Source organism: Haliotis rubra, unplaced genomic scaffold (assembly GCF_003918875.1).
Source record: "Haliotis rubra isolate DU_JTF1 unplaced genomic scaffold, ASM391887v1 Scf1252, whole genome shotgun sequence".
Classification (NCBI taxonomy): Eukaryota; Metazoa; Mollusca; class Gastropoda; order Lepetellida; family Haliotidae; genus Haliotis; species Haliotis rubra.
The window spans coordinates 41,476-63,000 of NW_025765173.1; the positions used below are offsets into that span (position 1 = coordinate 41,476).

The 21,525-nt window shown below is 40.1% G+C and overlaps 1 protein-coding gene across 2 annotated transcripts; it reads left to right on the forward strand.

Annotated features, from left to right (window-relative positions):
- Positions 1–62: 62 nt before the first annotated feature.
- LOC124266389 (beta-1,3-galactosyltransferase 5-like) lies at positions 63–19,693 on the forward strand. 2 transcript variants are annotated; one of them, XM_046701196.1, is made up of 2 exons: positions 63–157; positions 17,513–19,693. In XM_046701196.1, the coding sequence occupies exons 1-2, from the start codon at positions 139–141 to the stop codon at positions 18,670–18,672; spliced, it is 1,179 nt and encodes a 392-aa protein (XP_046557152.1). In that variant the 5' UTR covers positions 63–138; the 3' UTR covers positions 18,673–19,693. The 2 variants fall into 2 exon arrangements, with proteins under 2 accessions (XP_046557152.1, XP_046557151.1); XM_046701195.1 differs by lacking the exon at positions 63–157 and adding an exon at positions 10,308–10,374.
- The last annotated feature ends 1,832 nt before the right edge of the window (positions 19,694–21,525 follow it).

Sequence of the window (21,525 nt, forward strand, 5' to 3'; positions counted from 1 at the left end):
AATCGACAATGTAGGTAACACAGCACTATACTTACGTGTTACTGGCGCAGCTTGCAGTATATATTGAACTGAACACTGATGAAACGTTAAATGTAATGACAAGATTTCGTTTCAGGAACTAAACGGGAGGTAGGAAACATGTTCTGTCAAGTCGCAGGTTTGTTGGTTCTGTTATTAACACGTATTTTTTTCAGTCGATTATTTTTGGTTTTGTTTGAGCCAAGTAGTGACCATATGGTGTTGAGAGAACTAACCAACTTGTGTATGTGGACCTGTAGTGTCTACCAACTACTAGCAGCCTATCTCAGCAGCTTGTGTATGTGGTACCAAACTGTATCAGTCTATCTCAGCAGCTTGTGTATGTGGTACCAAACTGTATCAGTCTATCTCAGCAGCTTGTGTATGCGGTACCAAACTGTATCAGTCTATCTCAGCAGCTTGTGTATGTGGTACCAAACTGTATCAGTCTATCTCAGCAGCTTGTGTATGTGGTACCAAACTGTATCAGTCTATCTCAGCAGCTTGTGTATGCGGTACCAAACTATATCAGTCTATCTCAGCAGCTTGTGTATGTGGTACCAAACTGTATCAGTTTATATCAGCAGCTTGTGTATGTGGTACCAAACTGTATCAGTTTATATCAGCAGCTTGTGTATGTGGTACCAAACTGTATCAGTCTATCTCAGCAGCTTGTGTATGTGGTACCAAACTGTATCAGTCTATCTCAGCAGCTTGTGTATGCGGTACCAAACTATATCAGTCTATCTCAGCAGCTTGTGTATGTGGTACCAAACTGTATCAGTCTATCTCAGCAGCTTGTGTATGTGGTACCAAACTGTATCAGTCTATCTCAGCAGCTTGTGTATGTGGTACCAAACTATATCAGTCTATCTCAGCAGCTTGTGTATGCGGTACCAAACTGTATCAGTCTATCTCAGCAGCTTGTGTATGCGGTACCAAACTATATCAGTCTATCTCAGCAGCTTGTGTATGTGGTACCAAACTGTATCAGTCTATCTCAGCAGCTTGTGTATGTGGTACCAAACTGTATCAGTCTAGCTCAGCAGCTTGTGTATGCGGTACCAAACTGTATCAGTCTATCTCAGCAGCTTGTGTATGTGGAACCAAACTGTATCAGTCTATCTCAGCAGCTTGTGTATATGGTACCAAACTGTATCAGTCTATCTCAGCAGCTTGTGTATGTGGTACCAAACTGTATCAGTCTATCTCAGCAGCTTGTGTATGTGGTACCAAACTGTATCAGTCTATCTCAGCAGCTTGTGTATGTGGTACCAAACTGTATCAGTCTCTCTCAGCAGCATGTGTATCCGGTACCAAACTGTATCAGTCTATCTCAGCAGCTTGTGTATGTGGTACCAAACTGTATCAGTCTATCTCAGCAGCTTGTGTATGTGGTACCAAACTGTATCAGTCTATCTCAGCAGCAAGTGTATGTGGTACCAAACTGTAGCAGCCTATCTTAACAGCTTGTGTATGTGGTACCATACTGTATCAGTCTATCTCAACAGCTTGTGTATGTGGTACCAAACTGTATCAGTCTCTCTCAGCAGCATGTGTATGTGGTACCAAACTGTATCAGTCTATCTTAGCAGCTTGTGTATGTAGTACCAAGCTGTATCAGCCTATCTTAGCAGCTTGTGTATGTGGTACCAAACTGTATCAGTCTATCTTAGCAGCTTGTGTATGTGGTACCAAACTGTATCAGTCTATATCAGCAGCTTGTGTATGTGGTACCAAACTGTATCAGTCTATCTTAGCAGCTTGTGTATGTGGTACCAAACTGTATCAGTCTATCTCAACAGCTTGTGTATGTGGTACCAAACTGTATCAGTCTATCTCAGTAGCTTGTGTATGTGGTCCCAAACTGTATCAGTCTATCTCAGCAGCTAGTGTATGTGGTACCAAACTGTATCAGTCTATCTCAGTAGCGTGTGTATGTGGTACTAAACTATATCAGTCTATCTTAGCAGCTTGTGTATATGGTACCAAACTGTATCAGTCTATCTTAGCAGCTTGTGTGTGTGGTACCAAACTGTTTGGGTTATCAGTCTATCTCAGCAGCTTGTGTATGTGGTACCAAACTGCATCAGTCTATCTTAGCAGCTTGTGTATGTGGTACCAAACTGTATCAGTCTATCTCAGTAGCTTGTGTATGTGGTCCCAAACTGTATCAGTCTATCTCAGCAGCTTGTGTATGTGGTACCAAACTGTATCAGTCTATCTCAGTAGCGTGTGTATGTGGTACTAAACTATATCAGTCTATCTTAGCAGCTTGTGTATATGGTACCAAACTGTATCAGTCTATCTTAGCAGCTTGTGTGTGTGGTACCAAACTGTATCAGTCTATCTCAGCAGCTTGTGTATGTGGTACCAAACTGCATCAGTCTATCTTAGCAGCTTGTGTATGTGGTACCAAACTGTATCAGTCTATCTCAGTAGCTTGTGTATGTGGTCCCAAACTGTATCAGTCTATCTCAGCAGCTAGTGTATGTGGTACCAAACTGTATCAGTCTATCTCAGTAGCGTGTGTATGTGGTACCAAACTGTATCAGTCTATCTTAGCAGCTTGTGTGTGTGGTACCAAACTGTATCAGCCTATCATAGTGGTCGGGAAGTGCTGTAATCGAGATATATGCCAAGATAATTCGTTGTTTTATTCTCAATTCCTTGGGTTGTTGGCGTAATGTCTACGAGAGAGACAGATGCTTTGCTGCAAAATATTCGAACACATTGGCCTGACCAGTTTGCCAGTGACAGAGGGAGGAAGTCTGCAACTCTGTTGGAGAAGTAGCCAGCCTCACGCAGCTTTTCTATTTCCAGTAAATAATCCTGCCATTTTTCTAGATTACTGTCCTCCTTGACAGGAAAAAAGTCAATGTATTCATTCATCCTTTCTTCTAAATGATCACAAAGTTGTTTTATCAATTGAGGGACAGTCATACTTCCTGATAGTTGGAGCGCTGAAGCTGTAAAGAAGCAGTCACCATCGCGAAGCAACTGTTGTAGAGCGCTGTAAAATGTCATTCTTATTTAAACATTCATTGGGACGGTAATTTCTATTGTCTATATACAAGGTAATACACATTCATATAACATAATATATACATAGAAAGTTTATAGCACTAAAATAAGCAACTTTAAATAACATAACATACAATAGCACTACCAAGTGACCATTTCCTTATGATTTAAATTATATAAAATATACAAATCATATATGGTGAAAGCAAAATATACAGGCAACACAGATATACCAGAACCAATAATCACGAGCTCAACAAGTTCACACAATAGTAGGCATTGTCCAGGTACGCCATTAATGTCAGGTCGATATTTGCAAGCCTGAACTTCAGCTTATCTGGTCGTTCCTCCAAATCTCTGTACTTCTTCTTTTCGGGGGGCAGTCTTTGGCCAGCATTGTACTGAAGCATTTTTGCCTCGTTCAGTCCTTGTTCATCTGCCAAGAACGTGGCCATCTCGAAAAGGTTGGGATGTTGTTTTCCGACAACCTTCTTGGGACGGCCATGCCAACCCCCGATGTTGTTGTTTGTGCGGGTACCGTCAGTATTTTTGGTACAGTTGAAAAGATTCACCTTGACTTCATTGTGTACAGGTCCGTGGTTGTGGTCTCTAGGTATTTGGGAATTTATGTCGTTCACTGTTGAGACTGATACGCAGTCTTTCTGAATGCATCTCCATGAGATCCATTCTAAACTTTTCTTCTTGTTCACAATAAACATTCACATAAACCATTTACATATATATCTGTTCCACCACGAGAAGTAGGAAGAAACCTGTTGTGCATTTGCCATTACTGAAGTTGTGGAAATGATGATGAAAACTGTCAATTCCAACATTCTTATAGCTTGCAAGTTTATGTAAGAAATTGAATAACTCACTACTAATGAACTGAGTGAACTAAACTCACTTACTAAACTCGCTTTAAATTTAAAGACATGATTCAAGGGAATTTCATTGATGTGTATAGAAATCTGGGTATAAAACACATAATGGGTTATCACTGGATGCTGAACCATTGTCCTGAAGCAGCCTTTGTGTTGAAGATGGATGATGATATGTTTATGAACGCATATGTGATTGTCAAGTATCTCACTCAGCTGAAGGAACCTGCTAATCAGCTCCTAGGCGCAATAGCTCACAGGTTAGTACCATGGAGGGATCCTACAGTGAAATGGTACGTTTCAACAGCCCAATATCCGTTTAAAACATGGCCCGATATTTTTCAAGGACTTGGCTTTATTGTATCCAAAGACGTTTTGCTCAAGCTTTACCATGCGTCCTCAGTGACACGCTTTATCCCTATGGATGATGTATTTGTTACGGGTGTTATAAGATCTAATTTAGGCATTAACGCTACAGATTATGGGGACCTGAGATACAGTTGTACGACAAGAGTAAGAGTGTCTGTGTCGAAATGTCTCAGCGCTGGAGTGATGTTCACATTTGATTCGTGTCTAAAGCTTGCGTTCAAGAATGTGACCGCAATGAAAATGTACAGCAACGGTACATACCATTTGTCAATGTCGGACAAAAGTATATTTATTTCATAAGTATATTAACGAAATCAGGGTTATAATTAAACATAAGGGAATAATACTATAGCGAATCTGTCATGTATGTTCATTACTGGTAATTCGCACCTGTGATAAGTACCTGTGATAATTCGTACTTGGCATTAACATGTTTCTCAGAACATGAAGGGACTATGGCCTACGGTGATGCTGAAGGGTTCCTGTTATCGATGACTGACCTATTTAAATATCTACTAGAAGATCATATTTATCTGTCAGTGGACGTTACTTGTGACTTTGAAAGATCAGGATGACTGAATTACAATGTTGCATGAAATCATGCACTTCAATCTGAACCTTCGTGTTTGGAATCAGGTTTGGAAAAGTCTATGAGTGGCACTTTAGAAGTTGGAAGTTTGAAAGTACAATATTGACAGGCTTTATGGATAACAACTTCTTATATTTCGTGAGTGTGACGTTCTTTAAAATACAGATTCCTTGGCTATCCAGATTTGGACTAGTTGGATTCTATGCCCACAGTTCACATCACTGTTAAGAACTATATTAGCATGTACAACTGTGCCTTTACGTTTTAATTTTGTGCTCTTAAAATGAAGCATTACATGTATTAAAATGTTCATAGTGTTGAGCATAAACGAATAAATGAGTTGTATGTAATAATCTATTCACAGGGTTGAAGTTAATTGAAACTGAAAAGACCATGCCTCAACTGTATCAGAAGGAACAGAACGTGACGCAACTGATGCATTAGTTGGCGACGCCATGATGTGATTGCAGTTCAGTGAACATTGTAGCAGTATCATGAAGCGTCAGTGATTAAAACTGGCCATGCTGTTCAATATTTATTGCTGTGGTTTTTAACAAGATAACTTATACTGAATAAGTATATGAGACATTTTGCGCGGAACTGGGGCTGGTCTGTTTAGTTTCCTGTACTCGGATAAAGAGGAGGTTAAGCTGGGCCTTTCCTTTGCTTTTCTTAAGGCAAGCGTGTGCACACATATAATTGTAATATACTATTAAGAAAAGAAACGCATAACCCAGAAATTTGTTGCGAAAATGCTATATTTTCAAACATGTATAACTCGTCCACAAATGGACTTAAGTACATGATATTTTACATGTCTACATAACCAAGTAGATAACGGAGACGTTGAGCGCGATGGTGACGACCGTCCCGACGTCGGGTCTCCTGGTTCTCAGTCCAGTCTCTCTCAACCTGGCAGTACGATCACGCAAATGTAGTACCCGGATGTACCGATCTTGGGCTGCAGTGGTGACTCGAGGTCTGCCTGTACGGGGACAATCATTTGTTATACCTGTTTTGTTGTAACGAGCTGCAAGTCGTGATTTCGTGCTCAGACTAACATTCAGACGCCTGGCAACAAAAGATTGGTAATCTCCAGCGTGCATTCTTTCAATGGCGATGTTCCGTGTCGCAGCGTCAAGACGTGTCGTAGTGATTTGACATGGAAACTCCTTCAAAACGAATGCCGATTTCCGAAAGTAATCTGGAGTTTTATAGCTAGACAGTGCATGCTCTTTGCTGCACAATTTCAACTGGAAGGTGATTTCTGTTGCGTTGTGACGTTGCCTTTTTAATCCTTGTAAGAAATCAAATCAAAATCAACGTTTTCATGTAAAGTCGATTTTTACTTGTAAATTAAATCATGTCATCAACACTTTTGTTACATATTTTGACGATTGTACGAACACAATAGGTAATTGATATGTTTGTAAAAATACAAAACGCCTATGCGTTTCTTTTTGTGGATAGTATAGTTGTTGATGACTCAGCAACAGTAAAATATAAAATGAAATAGAAAGAAAAATGACGTGATGATTAAGTCCCCTAGCCAGTTGTTACGTCTTTAAGGTCAGACAGATGGGCATTCCAACCATGCCCTCACACTCTCATTCCCCAAGTGATGTGACTCAGCCACCGAGGCTTCTACCATACAATTCCCTGATCCGGAGGGTTCGAATCCCGATTGGACTCATCCTAACAAAAGTACTAGAATCTGTACTTTATTGAGGAAGTGTAAGCCCAAATATAACGGATGTAACGAGAGTAGGCGGGGTAAAATACTGAACAAAACGATAAGGATAATAACTAAGCTTAGTTATATGTTGAACATAATATCTTTACACACTGTAGAATATTTTATCGCTTTTTGCAAGGAGTTCATCGAAGTCTCTCTAACCATACAGTGACATTCTCGTTCCCTAAGTGATGGGAACTGTCTATGTATTACTACAGATTCGACTGATGCGGCTAACGGGAACAGGTGGACGGGCTCGCACAATGTCATGTCGCCGTGTCCCAGTTGACAGATCGATGCTTACAGCTGTTTCGGATTTCAGCACGGCTCACTGGATCGTATTCACTGAGTCAACAGTTTACATACCACCGTCATATCAAACTATGAATCCAGAACAAAACACTGAAACCCCTTCAGGTATCATATATTTATAGAGTATTCATACTATATGTATTCATATATTCTAGCGTGCAAAGCAAAAGGGGTGAAAATTGTGAATGTGAAACTGTGAATTGCGGGGCGTTGGCTTAGTGAGTGAGTGAGTATGGTTTTACTCTGCTTTTAGCAATATCCCAGCAATATCATGGCGGGGGACACCAGAAATGGGCTTCACACATTGTACCCAATGCTTTAACCATAAGGATTCTCCACCGCCACGCGTTGGCTTAGCCTAGTGGCTAAGGCGTTCGATACTCCACATGGGTAAAATGCGTTAGCCCATTTGTTGGTGTCCCCCTAGCTGTGATTTTGCAAGAATATTGCTAGAGGCGGCGTAAAATCATACTCACTCATCCTCGGTTAATCTATATAAGCATATCTGTTTCAAGTTGACGTTTGCAGGCTATTGAAATAAAGGAAACTGAGTATTTAAGTTAGAAGGTTTGACTCTATTGATCCGTTTGACAAACCCTCTGTCTTGGAACATTATACCTACACGTGTCTTACGATCTGACGAATATAAAGTAGCCCCGTTGTGATATAGAGAGTGAGTGAGTGAGTTTATTCCTTCTGGGGACAACAGATACTGGCTTCACAGATTGTAGCCACGTTGGGAATCGAATCCGGGTCTTTGGTGTGACGAGCAAACGCTGTAACCACTAGGCTAAACCCTACCGCCCCGCTGTGATATAAACCGACATAATGTTAAAGTCAAACTCACTCACTAAGCATGCACGAGCGAAGGTCAAATGTTGGTAATCAGTTAAGATCTCAAGAACTAGTACAGAAGCACAGTTACTGGACTGTACTATACTATCACATATGGACGATCATCGACATCCCAAGTCATGTTATGAAATGTTAAAGCTGCAAGATGATAGTGGCAGCTGCAACTGGGTCACGCATGTCTATTCCTAACTGGATTTACTTATGTTTGGATTACACAGGAAAATGGGAATATTGAAATGTTTATAAGTGTTTTCAAACAAAAATGTCAAAATATTGAAATTCAAAATTGGCATTCTAGGATAACATCATCAGATTTTCTAAAAGACTATGGAACAATCAAGTCCGCCCTGGAAACTGAAAAATACATATTGGAACTCTGTCATAAGAAAGACCTTATACATATTATATCCAAAGTTCGCTGTTTCAGACGTAAGCTGAATGTTCAACAACAACGTTATAATGATAATATTCAGAAGATGAATAAATTTCATTTTTTACCTGTGTGTCCATTCTATTCTGTACATAGAAAATTGTATATATCTCGTTATTACCATTCGTTTCCATCAAGATTAAAATGTAAACTTGTAACAACAACAACAACAACAACAACAACAACAACAACAACAACAACTGTACATCTATTGAAATATATTGCAATATTTCTAAAGCGTAACTTGCCTGTATAAAAATGTTCTGATTTTATTGTTTTATCTGTCCATCCGTAAAATGTTGTTTTGAATGTTTGTACTCTTGGCCATGTGGCCTCAAATACTGAACAAGACTTCTTCAGAGTCACAGTGCCGTTACGGGTTGATAACTTAATGGTTATCTTCAATGAGAGTCAACACACGCTTGGCCGAGATGGGTTGATAACGTAATGGTTATGTTTAATGAGAGTCAGCACACGCTTGGGCCAGATGGGTTGATAACGAAACGGTTATCTTCAATTAGAGTCAACACACGCTTGGCCCAGATGGGTTGATAACGAAACGGTTATCTTCAATTAGAGTCAACACACGCTTGGCCCAGATGGGTTGATGACGAAACGGTTATCTTCAATGAGAGTCAACACACGCTTGGCCCAGATAGGTTGATAACGTAACGGCTATCTTCAATGAGAGTCAACACACGCTTGGCCAAAATGTGTTGATAACGTAAAGGGTTATCTTCAGTGAGAGTCAACACACACTTGTCCCAGATGGGTTGATAACGAAACGGCTACCTACAATGGGAGTCAACACAGGCTTGGCCCAAATGGCTAGATAAAGTAGCGGTTACCTTCAATAAACGTAAACACACGTTTGACCCAGATGGGTTGATAACATAATGGTGGGACTTCAATCTATCCTAGCCTTTACAAACAGAATATATTGATTTATTTGTAATTCACTATGCAACATCATGGTGTTCTGATGATTTTCGATAATGATCTTCTCGTTCAACATAAGTCTTATACAAAATAGTTATTGAAAAGTCTAGATCACTTGAACATACTTACATGAAGGTGACTGGGGTAACACCAGTTTGTACCCTAGACTCCAAACATTAAAAAGGAGTCACAATCTAGAATGAATGAATGAATGAATGAATGAATGAATGAATGAATGAATGAATGAAATTAAGAGTTGTTCTATGCTCAATGTAGATTTTATTTATTTTTATGTAGATACACATTTGTCAATACGACATCTAGATTGCTTTGACTAATTGTCCCAGTATCCCAGTCGCTGAAGGGCGGATTTCGTTGTGCAGAGTTGTGTCCCAATGCCGTGCCCGATTTGATCTAAATATGTTTAAACTTTCTAGGACCAACCCGCACAACGTTTAAATGAATGAAAAGCGGCGTTAAATCACTCTCAAAATCAGCTGACACACTGAAGACACGTGACTAGTTTCCAATGTGGGTCTTGTGTGCCACCATGTCCTTGGGTCTTACAATTCTCCCAGCACACAATACGTCCCTGGCAAACTAAACACATAATGCATTGTGGTACATTCAAATATCTGAGTTAAGTGGTAGGATGGTTGAAAATCGTATTTGTATGACTGTTAAGACAAACATGTAACTCTACCTGAACAGAACATAACCTTTTAGAAGAGAAGAAAGCTTTAATTACGCTCAGATACCCGGCATAAGAAGTACAGATGTACAGTGAAGAATACATAGGATGGCGGGATGGCTTACATGGAAGATTGTACAGTTTTCATGGTGGTATTACAGAATGTACATAGTGTTGTTAACAGTTAACACATTCTTAAAATTTAACACATTGGGATTTTTAATATATATAATGGTTTGGGATTTATGTTTTCCGATGACGTTTCATCATGAACACATCTATAAACTTGACTGGAGACAACCACAAAGCAAGTTGCCCGACTGTTGACAATGAACCATATGTTCGTAATTGTTCTGATAGCAAAGCGACATTTAATGTTCAACCTGGTTGATATATAATGCCCATGTATTGACGTGTTACTGGCGCAGCTTGCAGTATATATTGAACTGAACAGTGATGAACAGTTCCATAAAATGACATTTCATTCAGGAACTGAACGGGATGTAGGAAACATGTTCTGTCAAGTCGCAGGTTTGTTTGTTCAGTTATTAACACATGTATATTTTTCAGTCGATTATTGTTGGTTTTGTTTGAGCCAAGTAGTGACCATATGGTGTTGAGAGAACTAGCCAACTTGTGTATGTGGACCTGTAGTGTCTACCAACTACTAGCAGCCTATCTTAGCAGCTTGTGTATGTGGTACCAACCTGTATCAGTCTATCTTAGCAGCTTGTGTATGTGGAACCAAACTGTAGCAGCCCATCTCAGCAGCTTGTGTATATGGAACCAAACTGTATCAGTCTATCTCAGCAGCTTGTGTATGTGGTACAAAACTATATCAGTCTATCACAGCAGCTTGTGTATGTGGTACCAAACTGTAGCAGCCCATCTTAGCAGCTTGTGTATGTGGTACCAAACTGTAGCAGCCCATCTTAGCAGCTTGTGTATGTGGTACCAAACTGTATCAGTCTATCTCAGCAGCTTGTGTATGTGGTACCAAACTATATCAGTCTATCTCAGCAGCTTGTGTATGTGGTACCAAACTGTATCAGCCTATCTCAGCAGCTTGTGTATGTGGTACCAAACTGTATCAGTCTATCTCAGCAGCTTGTGTATATGGAACCAAACTGTATCAGTCTATCTCAGCAGCTTGTGTATGTGGTACATAACTATATCAGTCTATATCAGCAGCTAGTGTATGTGGTACCAAACTGTACCAGTCTAGCTCAGCAGCTTGTGTATATGGAACCAAACTGTATCAGTCTATCTCAGCAGCATGTGTATGTGGTACAAAACTATATCAGTCTATATCAGCAGCTTGTGTATGTGGTACCAAACTGTATCAGTCTAGCTCAGCAGCTTGTGTATATGGTACCAAACTGTATCAGTCTATCTCAGCAGCTTGTGTATATGGAACCAAACTGTATCAGTTTATCTCAGCAGCTTGTGTATATGGAACCAAACTGTATCAGTCTATCTCAGCAGCTTGTGTATATGGAACCAAACTGTATCAGCCTATCTCAGCAGCTTGTGTATGTGGTACCAAACTGTATCAGTCTATCTCAGCAGCTTGTGTATATGGAACCAAACTGTATCAGCCTATCTTAGCAGCTAGTGTATGTGGTACAAAACTATATCAGTCTATCTTAGCAGCTTGTGTATATGGAACCAAACTGTATCAGTCTATCTCAGCAGCTTGTGTATATGGAACCAAACTGTATCAGCCTATCTTAGCAGCTTGTGTATGTGGTACCAAACTGTATCAGCCTATCTCAGCAGCTTGTGTATATGGAACCAAACCGTATCAGTCTATCTCAGCAGCTAGTGTATATGGTACCAAACTGTTTCAGTCTATCTTAGCAGCTTGTGTTTGTGGTACCAAACTGTATCAGCCTATCTCAGCAGCTTGTGTATATGGAACCAAACTGTATCAGTCTATCTCAGCAGCTAGTGTATATGGTACCAAACTGTATCAGTCTATCTTAGCAGCTAGTGTATGTGGTACCAAACTGTATCAGCCTATCTCAGCAGCTTGTGTATATGGAACCAAACTACATCAGTCTATCTGAGCAGCTTGTGTATATGGTACCAAACTGTATCAGTCTATCTTAGCAGCTTGTGTATGTGGTACCAAACTGTATCAGTCTATCTCAGCAGCTTGTGTATGTGGTACCAAACTGTATCAGTCTATCTCAGCAGCTTGTGTATGTGGTACCAAACTGTATCAGTCTATCTCAGCAGCTTGTGTATGTGGTACCAAACTGTATCAGTCTATCTCAGCAGCTTGTGTATGTGGTACCAAACTGTATCAGTCTATCTCAGCAGCTTGTGTATGTGGTACCAAACTGTATCAGTCTATCTCAGCAGCTTGTGGTATGTGGTACCAAACTGTATCAGTCTATCTCAGCAGCTTGTGTATATGGAACCCAAACTGTATCCAGTCTATCTCAGCAGCTTGTGTATAACTGTATCAGTCTATCTCAGCAGCTTGTGTATATGGAACCAAACTGTATCAGTCTATCTCAGCAGCTTGTGTATATGGAACCAAACTGTATCAGTCTATCTCAGCAGCTTGTGTATATGGTAGTGTATGTGGTACACCAAACTCAGTCTATCACTCTATCTCAGCAGCTTGTGTATGTGGAACCAAACTGTATCAGTCTATCTCAGCAGCTTGTGTATGTGGTACCAAACTGTATGGTACCAAACTGTATCAGTCTATCTTAGCAGCTTGTGTATATGGTACCAAACTGTATCAGTCTATCTCAGCAGCTTGTGTATGTGGTACCAAACTGTATCAGTCTATCTCAGCAGCTTGTGTATAGCAGCTTCTTAGCAGTGTATGTGGTACCAAACTGTATCAGTCTATCTCAGCAGCTTGTGTATATGGAACCAAACTGTATCAGTCTATCTCAGCAGCTAGTGTATATGGTACCAAACTGTATCAGTCTATCTCAGCAGCTTGTGTATGTGGTACCAAACTGTATCAGTCTATCTTAGCAGCTTGTGTATGTGGTACCAAACTGTATCAGCCTATCTCAGCAGCTTGTGTATGTGGTACCAAACTGTATCAGTCTATCTTAGCAGCTTGTGTATATGGTACCAAACTGTATCAGTCTATCTAGTGTGATGGTACCAAGCTTAGCAGCTTGTGTATATGGTGTATCTTAGCAGTGGTACCAAACTGTATCAGCCTATCTCGGCAGCTTGTGTATGTGGTACCAAACTATCAGTCTATCTGAGCAGTCTATACCAAACTGTATCAGCAGCTAGTGTATGTGGTACCAAACTGTATCAGTCTATCTTCAGCAGCTTGTGTATGTGGTACCAAACTGTATCAGTCTATCTTAGCAGCTTGTGTATGTGGTACCAAACTGTATCATCAGCAGCTAGTGTATGTGGTACCAAACTGTATCAGTATCTCAGCAGCTTGTGTATATGGTACCAAACTGTAAAGCTGTATGTATGTGGACCTATGTTACCAAGCCTATCAGTCTATCTCAGACCTATGTACCCTGTAGTATCTAACAAACTTTTGCAGCCTATCTTAGCAGCTTGTGTCTGTGGACCTGTAGTATCTACCAAACTCTAGCAGTCTATCTTAGCAGCTTGTGTATGTGGACCTGTAGTATCTACCAAGCACTAGCAGTGTATCTTAGCAACTTGTGTATGTGGACCTGTAGTATCTACCAAACTCTAGCAGTCTATCTTAGGAGCCTATGCATCTGACCCTGTAGTATCTAACAAACTATAGCAGTCTATCTTATCAGCTTGTGTATGTGGACCTTTAGTATCTACCCATATCTAGCAGTCTATCTTAGCAGCTTGTGTATGTGGACCTGTAGTATCTACCAAACTCTAGCAGTCTATCGTAGCAGACTATGCATCTGACTTTGTAGGATCTAACAACATTTAGCAGTCTATCTTAGCATCTTGTGTTTTTGAGGACCTGCTGTATCTACTAAACTCTAGCATTGTTACACCAACTTGTGTATGTGAACCTGTAGTATCTACCAAACTCTAGCATCTTTATCTTAGCAGCTTGTGGATGTGAACTTGTAGTGTCTACCAAACTCTAGAAGTCTATCTTGGCAGCTTGTGTATGTGGACCTGTAGTATCTACCAAACTCTAGCAGTCTATTATAGCAGCTTGTAGATGTGGACATGTAGTATCTACCAAACTCTAACATTGTATCTTAGCAGCTTGTGGATGTGGACATGTAGTATCTACGAAACTCTAGCCGTCTATCTTTGCAGCTTGTGTATGTGGACCTGTAGTATCCAGTAAACTCTAGAAGTCTATCCTGGCAGCTTGTGGATGTGAATATGTAGTATCTATAAAACTCTAGGATGGTATCTTAACAGCTTGTGTATGTGGACCTGTAGTCCATACCAAACTCGAGCATTGTATCTTAGCAGCTTGTGTATGTGGACCTGTAGTATCTACCAAACTCTAACATTGTATCTTAGCAGCTTGTGGATGAGGACATGTAGTATCTAACAAACTCTAGCAGTCTATCTTAGCAGCTTGTGTATGTGGACCTGTAGTATATACCAAACTCTAGCTGTCGATCTTAGGAGGCTATGCATCTGACCTTGTAGTATCTAACAAACTTTAGCAGTCTATCTTAGCAGCTTGTGAATACGAACCTGCTGTATCTACTAAACTCTAGCATTGTATCCTATCAGCTTGTGGATGTGATCCTGTAGTATCTACCAAACTCTAGCATTGTATCTTAGCAGCTTGTGGGTGTAGACATGTAGTATCTAAAAAAAACCTTTAGCTGTCGATCTTAGCAGTTTGTGTTTTTGGAACTGTAGTATCTACCAAACTCTAGCAGCCTATCTTAGCAGCTTTTGTATGTGGACCTGTAGTATCTACCAAACTCTAGAAGTCTATCTTATCAACTTTTGTATGTGGACCTGCTGTATCTACTAAACTGTAGCATTGTATGCTATAAGCTTGTGGATGTGAACCTGTAGTATCTACCAAACTCTAGCAGCCTATCTTAGCAGCTTGTGGGTGTGAACCTGTAGTATCTACCAAACTCTAGAAGTCTATCCTGGCAGCTTGTGTAGTTGAACCTGTAATATCTACCAAACTCTAGCAATCTATCTTGGCATCTTTTGTATTTGGACCTGTAGTATCTCCCAAACTCTAGCAGTCTATCTTAGCAGCTTGTGTCTGTGGACCTGCAGTATCTACCAAACTCTAGCAGTCGATCTTAGCAGCTTTTGTATGTGGACCTGTAGTATCTACCAAACTCTAGCAGTCGATCTTAGCAGCTTGTGGGTGTAGACACGTAGTATCTAAAAAAAACAGCTGGCAGCTTGTGGATGTGAATATGTAGTATCTATAAAACTCTAGGATGGTATCTTAACAGCTTGTGTATGTGGACCTGTAGTCCATACCAAACTCGAGCATTGTATCTTAGCAGCTTGTGTATGTGGACCTGTAGTATCTACCAAACTCTAACATTGTATCTTAGCAGCTTGTGGATGAGGACATGTAGTATCTAACAAACTCTAGAAGTCTATCCTGGCAGCTTGTGTAGTTGAACCTGTAATATCTACCAAACTCTAGCAATCTATCTTAGCATCTTTTGTATGTGGACCTGTAGTATCTCCCAAACTCTAGCTGTCGATCTTAGCAGTTTGTGTTTTTGGAACTGTAGTATCTACCAAACTCTAGCAGCCTATCTTAGCAGCTTTTATATGTGGACCTGTAGTATCTACCAAACTCTAGAAGTCTATCTTAGCAACTTTTGTATGTGGACCTGCTGTATCTACTAAACTGTAGCATTGTATGCTATAAGCTTGTGGATGTGAACCTGTAGTATCTACCAAACTCTAGCAGCCTATCTTAGCAGCTTGTGGGTGTGAACCTGTAGTATCTAGTAAACACTAGCAGCCTATACTATCAGCTTGTGGATGTTAATATGTAGTATCTACCAAACTCTAGCATGGTATCTTAGCAGTTTGTGTCTGTGAACCTGTAGTCTCTACCAAATTCGAGCATTGTATCTTAGCAGCTTGTTGATGTGGACATGTATTATCTACCAAACTCTAACATTGTATCTTAGCAGCTTGTGGATGTGAATATGTAGTATCTACCAAACTGTATTACTCTATCTTAGCAGCTTGTGTATGCTTGTGGACCTGTAGTACCTACCAAACTCTAGCTTTAGCAGTCGATCTTAGCAGTTTGTGTTTGTGGAACTGTAGTATCTACCAAACTCTTAGCAGCTTATTGTAGAAGTCTATCCTGGCAGCTTGTGTATGTGAACCTGTAATATCTACCAAACTCTAGCAATCTATCTTAGCAGCTTGTGTATGTGGACCTGTAGTATCTACCAAATTCTAGCAGTCTATCTTAGCAGCTTGTGTCTGTGGACCTGTAGTATCTACCAAACTCTAGCAGTCGATCTTAGCAGTTTGTGTTTGTGGAACTGTAGTATCTACCAAACTCTAACTGCCTATATTCACAGCTTGTGGATGTGAACCTGTAGTATCTACAAAACTGTAGAAGTCTATCTTAGCAACGTGTGTCTGTGGACGTGTAGTATCTACCAAACTGTAGCAGTCTATCTTAGAAGCTTGTGTATCTGAACCTGTAGTATCTAGTAAACACTAGCAGCCTATACTATCAGCTTGTGGATGTTAATATGTAGTATCTACAAAATTGTAGAAGTCTATCTTAGCAACGTGTGTCTGTGGATCTGTAGTATCTACCGAACTTAAGCAGTCGATCTTAGCAGTTTGTTTTTGTGGAACTGTAGTATCTACCAAATTCTAGCAGCTTATCTTAGCAGCTTGTGGATGTGAACCTGTAGTATCTACCAAACTCTAGAAGTCTATCATATCAGCTTGTGTCTGTCGACCTGTAGTATCTACCAAACTCTAGCAGTCTATCTTAGCAGCTTGTGTATGTGAACCTGTAGTATCTACCAAACTTTAGCAGTCGATCTTAGTAGTTTGTGTTTGTGGAACTGTAGTATCTACCAAACTCTAGAAGTCTATCTTATCAGCTTGTGTCTGTGGACCTTTAGTATCTACCAAACTCTAGCAGTCTTTCTTAGCAGCTTGTGTATATGGACCCGAAGTTTCTTCTCAACTTTAGCAGCCTATACTATCAGCTTGTGGATGTGAACCTGTAGTATCTACCAAACTCTAGCAGCCTGGTAATTTGTGTACTGGAAGTCATGCATGTAGATTTCACCTTGCAAGGTCGCGGCACATAGATCTACATACATACTGCGCTATATCGGGATAGTTCCGTGTCTTGAAGTCCCATCAAATGATTTGAAGCAGATAAGAGTCCATGCTGCAATGGCGAACTCCTTGTCCCAGGCGAACTCCTTGAAAAACATATCAGCCCATAACGCGTGTATATCCTGTGTCAAACAGAGAGTGCTTGAAAACGGTTTTATGCTGATTTTAGTAATATTCCAGCAATACAGTATCAATTGGCTTCACATATTGTACCCAAAACAAGCTTTAAGAAAGACAGTTCTGGGGGAAACTATGCTTTTAACACCAAACGTGGAGATAAAGAAAATGTATTTCTTCAATGAAGTATCGAAAACTATCAACAGCAGAATCTTTTTCAGCTGGGAGTTATTGCTGTGTTTTCTCTCATTCTGACATGTTGCTATTGATTTACTTCCAGATGTCATTGGCAGGGTTACATCCATTTGCAAGAGGAGGACCCGGAGGCGAGTGTTCCCCTTGTTTGTAGCCGTGAACGTCGTGGTGCCACTCTACCTGTACCTTGTCGGGTTCCCATCTCCAGTCCCAGGCCTACAGAACCACGGTACACGCCACCTTGGCAGGGTCCTCGGGGATAGACATGACAAGCCAAAGGCCATCGACACTGTCTCCAGTGAAATCCTTCCACTCAAACATCCCGCTTTTGAACAGATACCTGGATTGTTCAACTATTCTCTTTTAAAGGAAGGGGAAGAGAGGCATCTTCTTGTAAATCTGCATCAATATCAGTTTACCTTGAACTCTGACCTCTGTCAGATAGGTAACGTGTATCTACTAACGATTGTTCACTCGGCCTTGGATCATATCAATTATCGACGTCGAATCCGAGAAACATTTGGAAGCGTTCGTAAAGCGTGGAATAAAACAGTCGTCGTTGTTTTTACCGTCGGCGTTTCAAATAATGAAACACTTCAAACCAGTGTCGTAAGAGAAGCTAATGAATTTAAAGACATGATTCAAGGGAATTTCATTGATGTGTATAGAAATCTGAGTATAAAACACATAATGGGTTATCACTGGATGCTGAACCATTGTCCTGAAGCAGCCTTTGTGTTGAAGATGGATGATGACATGTTTATGAACCCATATGTGATTGTCAAGTATCTCACTCAGCTGAAGGAACCTACTAATCAGCTCCTAGGCGCAATAGCTCACAGGTATGCGCCATGGAGGGAAACTAAACTGAAATGGTACGTTTCAACAGCCCAATATCCGTTTAAAACATGGCCCAATTTTTGTCGAGGACTTGCTTATATTGTGTCCAAAGACGTTTTGCTCAAGCTTTACCATGCGTCCTCAGTGACGCGCTTTATCCCTATGGATGATGTATTTGTCACGGGTGTTATAAGATCTAATTTAGGCATTAACGCTACAGATTATGGGGACCTGAGATACAGTTGTACGACAAGAGTGTCTGTGTCGAGATTTCTCAGCGCTGGAGTGATGTTCACATTTGATTCGTGTCTAAAGCTGACGTTCAAGAATGTGACCGCAATGAAAATGTACAGCAACGGTACATACCATTTGTCAATGTCGGACAAAAGTATATTTATTTCATAAGTATATTAACGAAATGACTGCTATCGATGTCTGTTGACCTATATAAATATCTACTAGACAATCATGTTTATCGGTCAGTGGACGTTACTTGTGACTTTGGTTTTGAAAGATAAGGAAGACTGCATTACAATGCTGCATGGTATTAAGCATTTCCATGTGATCCTTCGTGTTTGGAATCAGGTTTGGAAACTTCTTTGAGTGGCACTCAAGTTGGAAGTTGGAAAGTACAATATTGACAAGCTTTATGGATAATAACTTCTTATATTTCATGAGTGTGAAGTTTCAATACAGATTCCTTGGCGATCCAGATTTGGACTAGTTGGATTCTATGCCCACAGTTCACATCACTGTTAAGAAGCACGTACACCTGAGCGTTAATGTGTAAAATGGTTTGAGTTTGTGCCCTTAAAATGAAGTATTACATCTATTAAAATGTTCAGTGTTGAACATAAACGGATAAATGAGTTGTATGTAATAAGCCATACACCGGGTTGAACTTAATTGAAATTAAAGAGACCATGCCTCAACTGTTTCAAGAGGAATTGAAAGTGATGTAATTGACGCGAATATATGTGCACATTCAGAACATGAGGACTAAATGACCCTGGGAATGTTTGTTGTCATACAACAGGTCTCCCTCATTGTGTAATAACATCGCGTGATGACGGGCGTATGACGTCATAATGGTTTACAGTTATGACGTCACAATGCTAATACCTCTGTCACAATGGTATTAGTCATTGCTTGACTCGCGGAAAGCTGAGAGTGTGAAGGCAATTTCGCCGCAGTTTCTATCAATGTATGTTGGAGAGCAATAAACAGAATACTAAACTCGCTTCCGTGCAATACCATTTTTATTAAGCTCGTGAAAGATGATTAACTCGTTTAATAAAAATGGCATAACACGGAAGCTGTTAAGTATCCTCTGTACATTACTCACCCGTTGTAGATATCACTGTTTGATAATTTTACAATGTTATTGCACATTGTTTATTACACATTGTGTAATAACATCGCGTGATGCCGTACGTATGACCTCAAAGTGATTTACAGTTATGACGTCACAATGCTAATACCCTGTCACAATAGTATTAGGTCTTGCTTGACTCGCGGAAAGCTGAGAGTGATCACACACAAAGAAGTACTTCGTCGATAATATTTTGCTAATGTTGGGTGAGTAATAAATAAAATACTAAACTAGGTCCCGTGTAATACCATGTCTATGAAACTCGTGAATGGCAATAGTATCTAACTCGCTTTCGCTCGTTACATACCAAACCATTCACTCGTTTCATAAATATGGTATAAGACGGGACATCGTTTAGTATTCTCTATGTCAAGAGCGCCGAAAAATGACGTGATGATTAAATTGCAAAAGACTCCTGCAAGTGTACAACCAGTGAGTCTTTCGGGTATCGACATTTCACATTCAGTTTCCAGTCCGTTAACAGTGGCTGCATCCTTAAGGTCAGACAAATGGGCAGTAGCATTCTGAGCAGCAGTCTGTCTGTTTCTTTCCTCTCTCCAATGCGTCATTGCTGCATGTGTACCGATCGTGACATGATTACGATACACTGCTGTACAAAGTTCACGCAGTATCAGTGACACACACTTGGTAGTCATGTTCCCCCAAGCCAGTTATTACGTCTTTAATGTCAGACAAATAGACATTAGCTTTCCGAGCAGGCGTCTTAAGACGCCCGGGGATATAATCATATGAACTAGAACAGTGACAATATAGCCACTTCGCTTTCCATGATAATACTTCCATTGCTTAACATTGTAACCCTAACTATAAACAGAGGCCAGAGATGTTTAAATGCATGAATCAAATAGTTGTATAGCCTAAACAAATAAATACTTTTTTGTGTGAAATATGTGTCAAAATGCATCAGTAAGGAACCAACAGATTCCACTCATTTTCAGAAGTCAAAGTATTAAAGACTTGCTGGTAACTTAGGACGTTTGTATCAAAAGACAATTCATTTACGATACCTCACGGGGTAGGTATGAAGTACCTAACTGTTTATTGTGTGAACAGGGTTAATACCTGTAACTATTTTAATGTATGCCATTGTACAACCATAGTCGCACATGATAGGAACTACTGCAACCGACACAGACAGAACATCACAGTTGCGAAAGTGAGATCCACTCTTTCGACCTTGATGACATGATAATCATAAATGAAGAAAAAAGAGAGGGCACTGATACCCATATATGGTCATGAAAGGACAAATATATTGTGACGTCAGCACTGGTGCAACCGAAACCTGTACTTTCTTTATTGTTTAGTATTTAAGTCACAGGGTTATTGAACTGAAAGAGCTGTGAATCTTTCAAAGACACCATATCCTGTTGCAGAACAGGAACTAGTAAATCAAAGTGTTATTCAAGATCTAGAGCAATAAGCAATGTCTAAATAATTAAGTGTTTTTCAAGTGCGAGTAGATAGTTACAATTGTAAACACTTGTCCTTTGCAAACAATATTTTTATCCATAACATGTCATGTTGACTCCCAAATCCCAACAATTGTTTTCTTTCTTCATTATTAAAGTGTAGATTCAAAACAGTACCCCTTGTTCTGCTGTGCATTTAACATCGTCATATAGAAGTTATTTATTATCGTCATAACCCTTATTTAGTAAAGTCATATTTGGCGGTCACGCAATGGTACCAGAACTGGTTCTTGAATATACGCTTGTCACCGGAAATCTGGTACCGGAAGTTAGCTGGGCCCCGTCTCGCATATCGCAAGTTGGCGCGCGCAAAAGGAGCCGCGGAACCAGCTTTGTACCGCAAGTAGCGCCTCGCAAGACTTACAGGCCCTATACAAAGGATGTTAGACACAG

Coding starts and splice junctions, on each gene's coding strand:
- LOC124266389 (XM_046701195.1), top strand. CDS start 10,317: ATGACATTTCATTCAGGAACTGAACGGGATGTAGGAAACATGTTCTGT. Junction 10,375..17,512: donor CATGTTCTGTCAAGTCGCAG/GTTTGTTTGTTC, acceptor ATTTACTTCCAG/ATGTCATTGGCAGGGTTACA.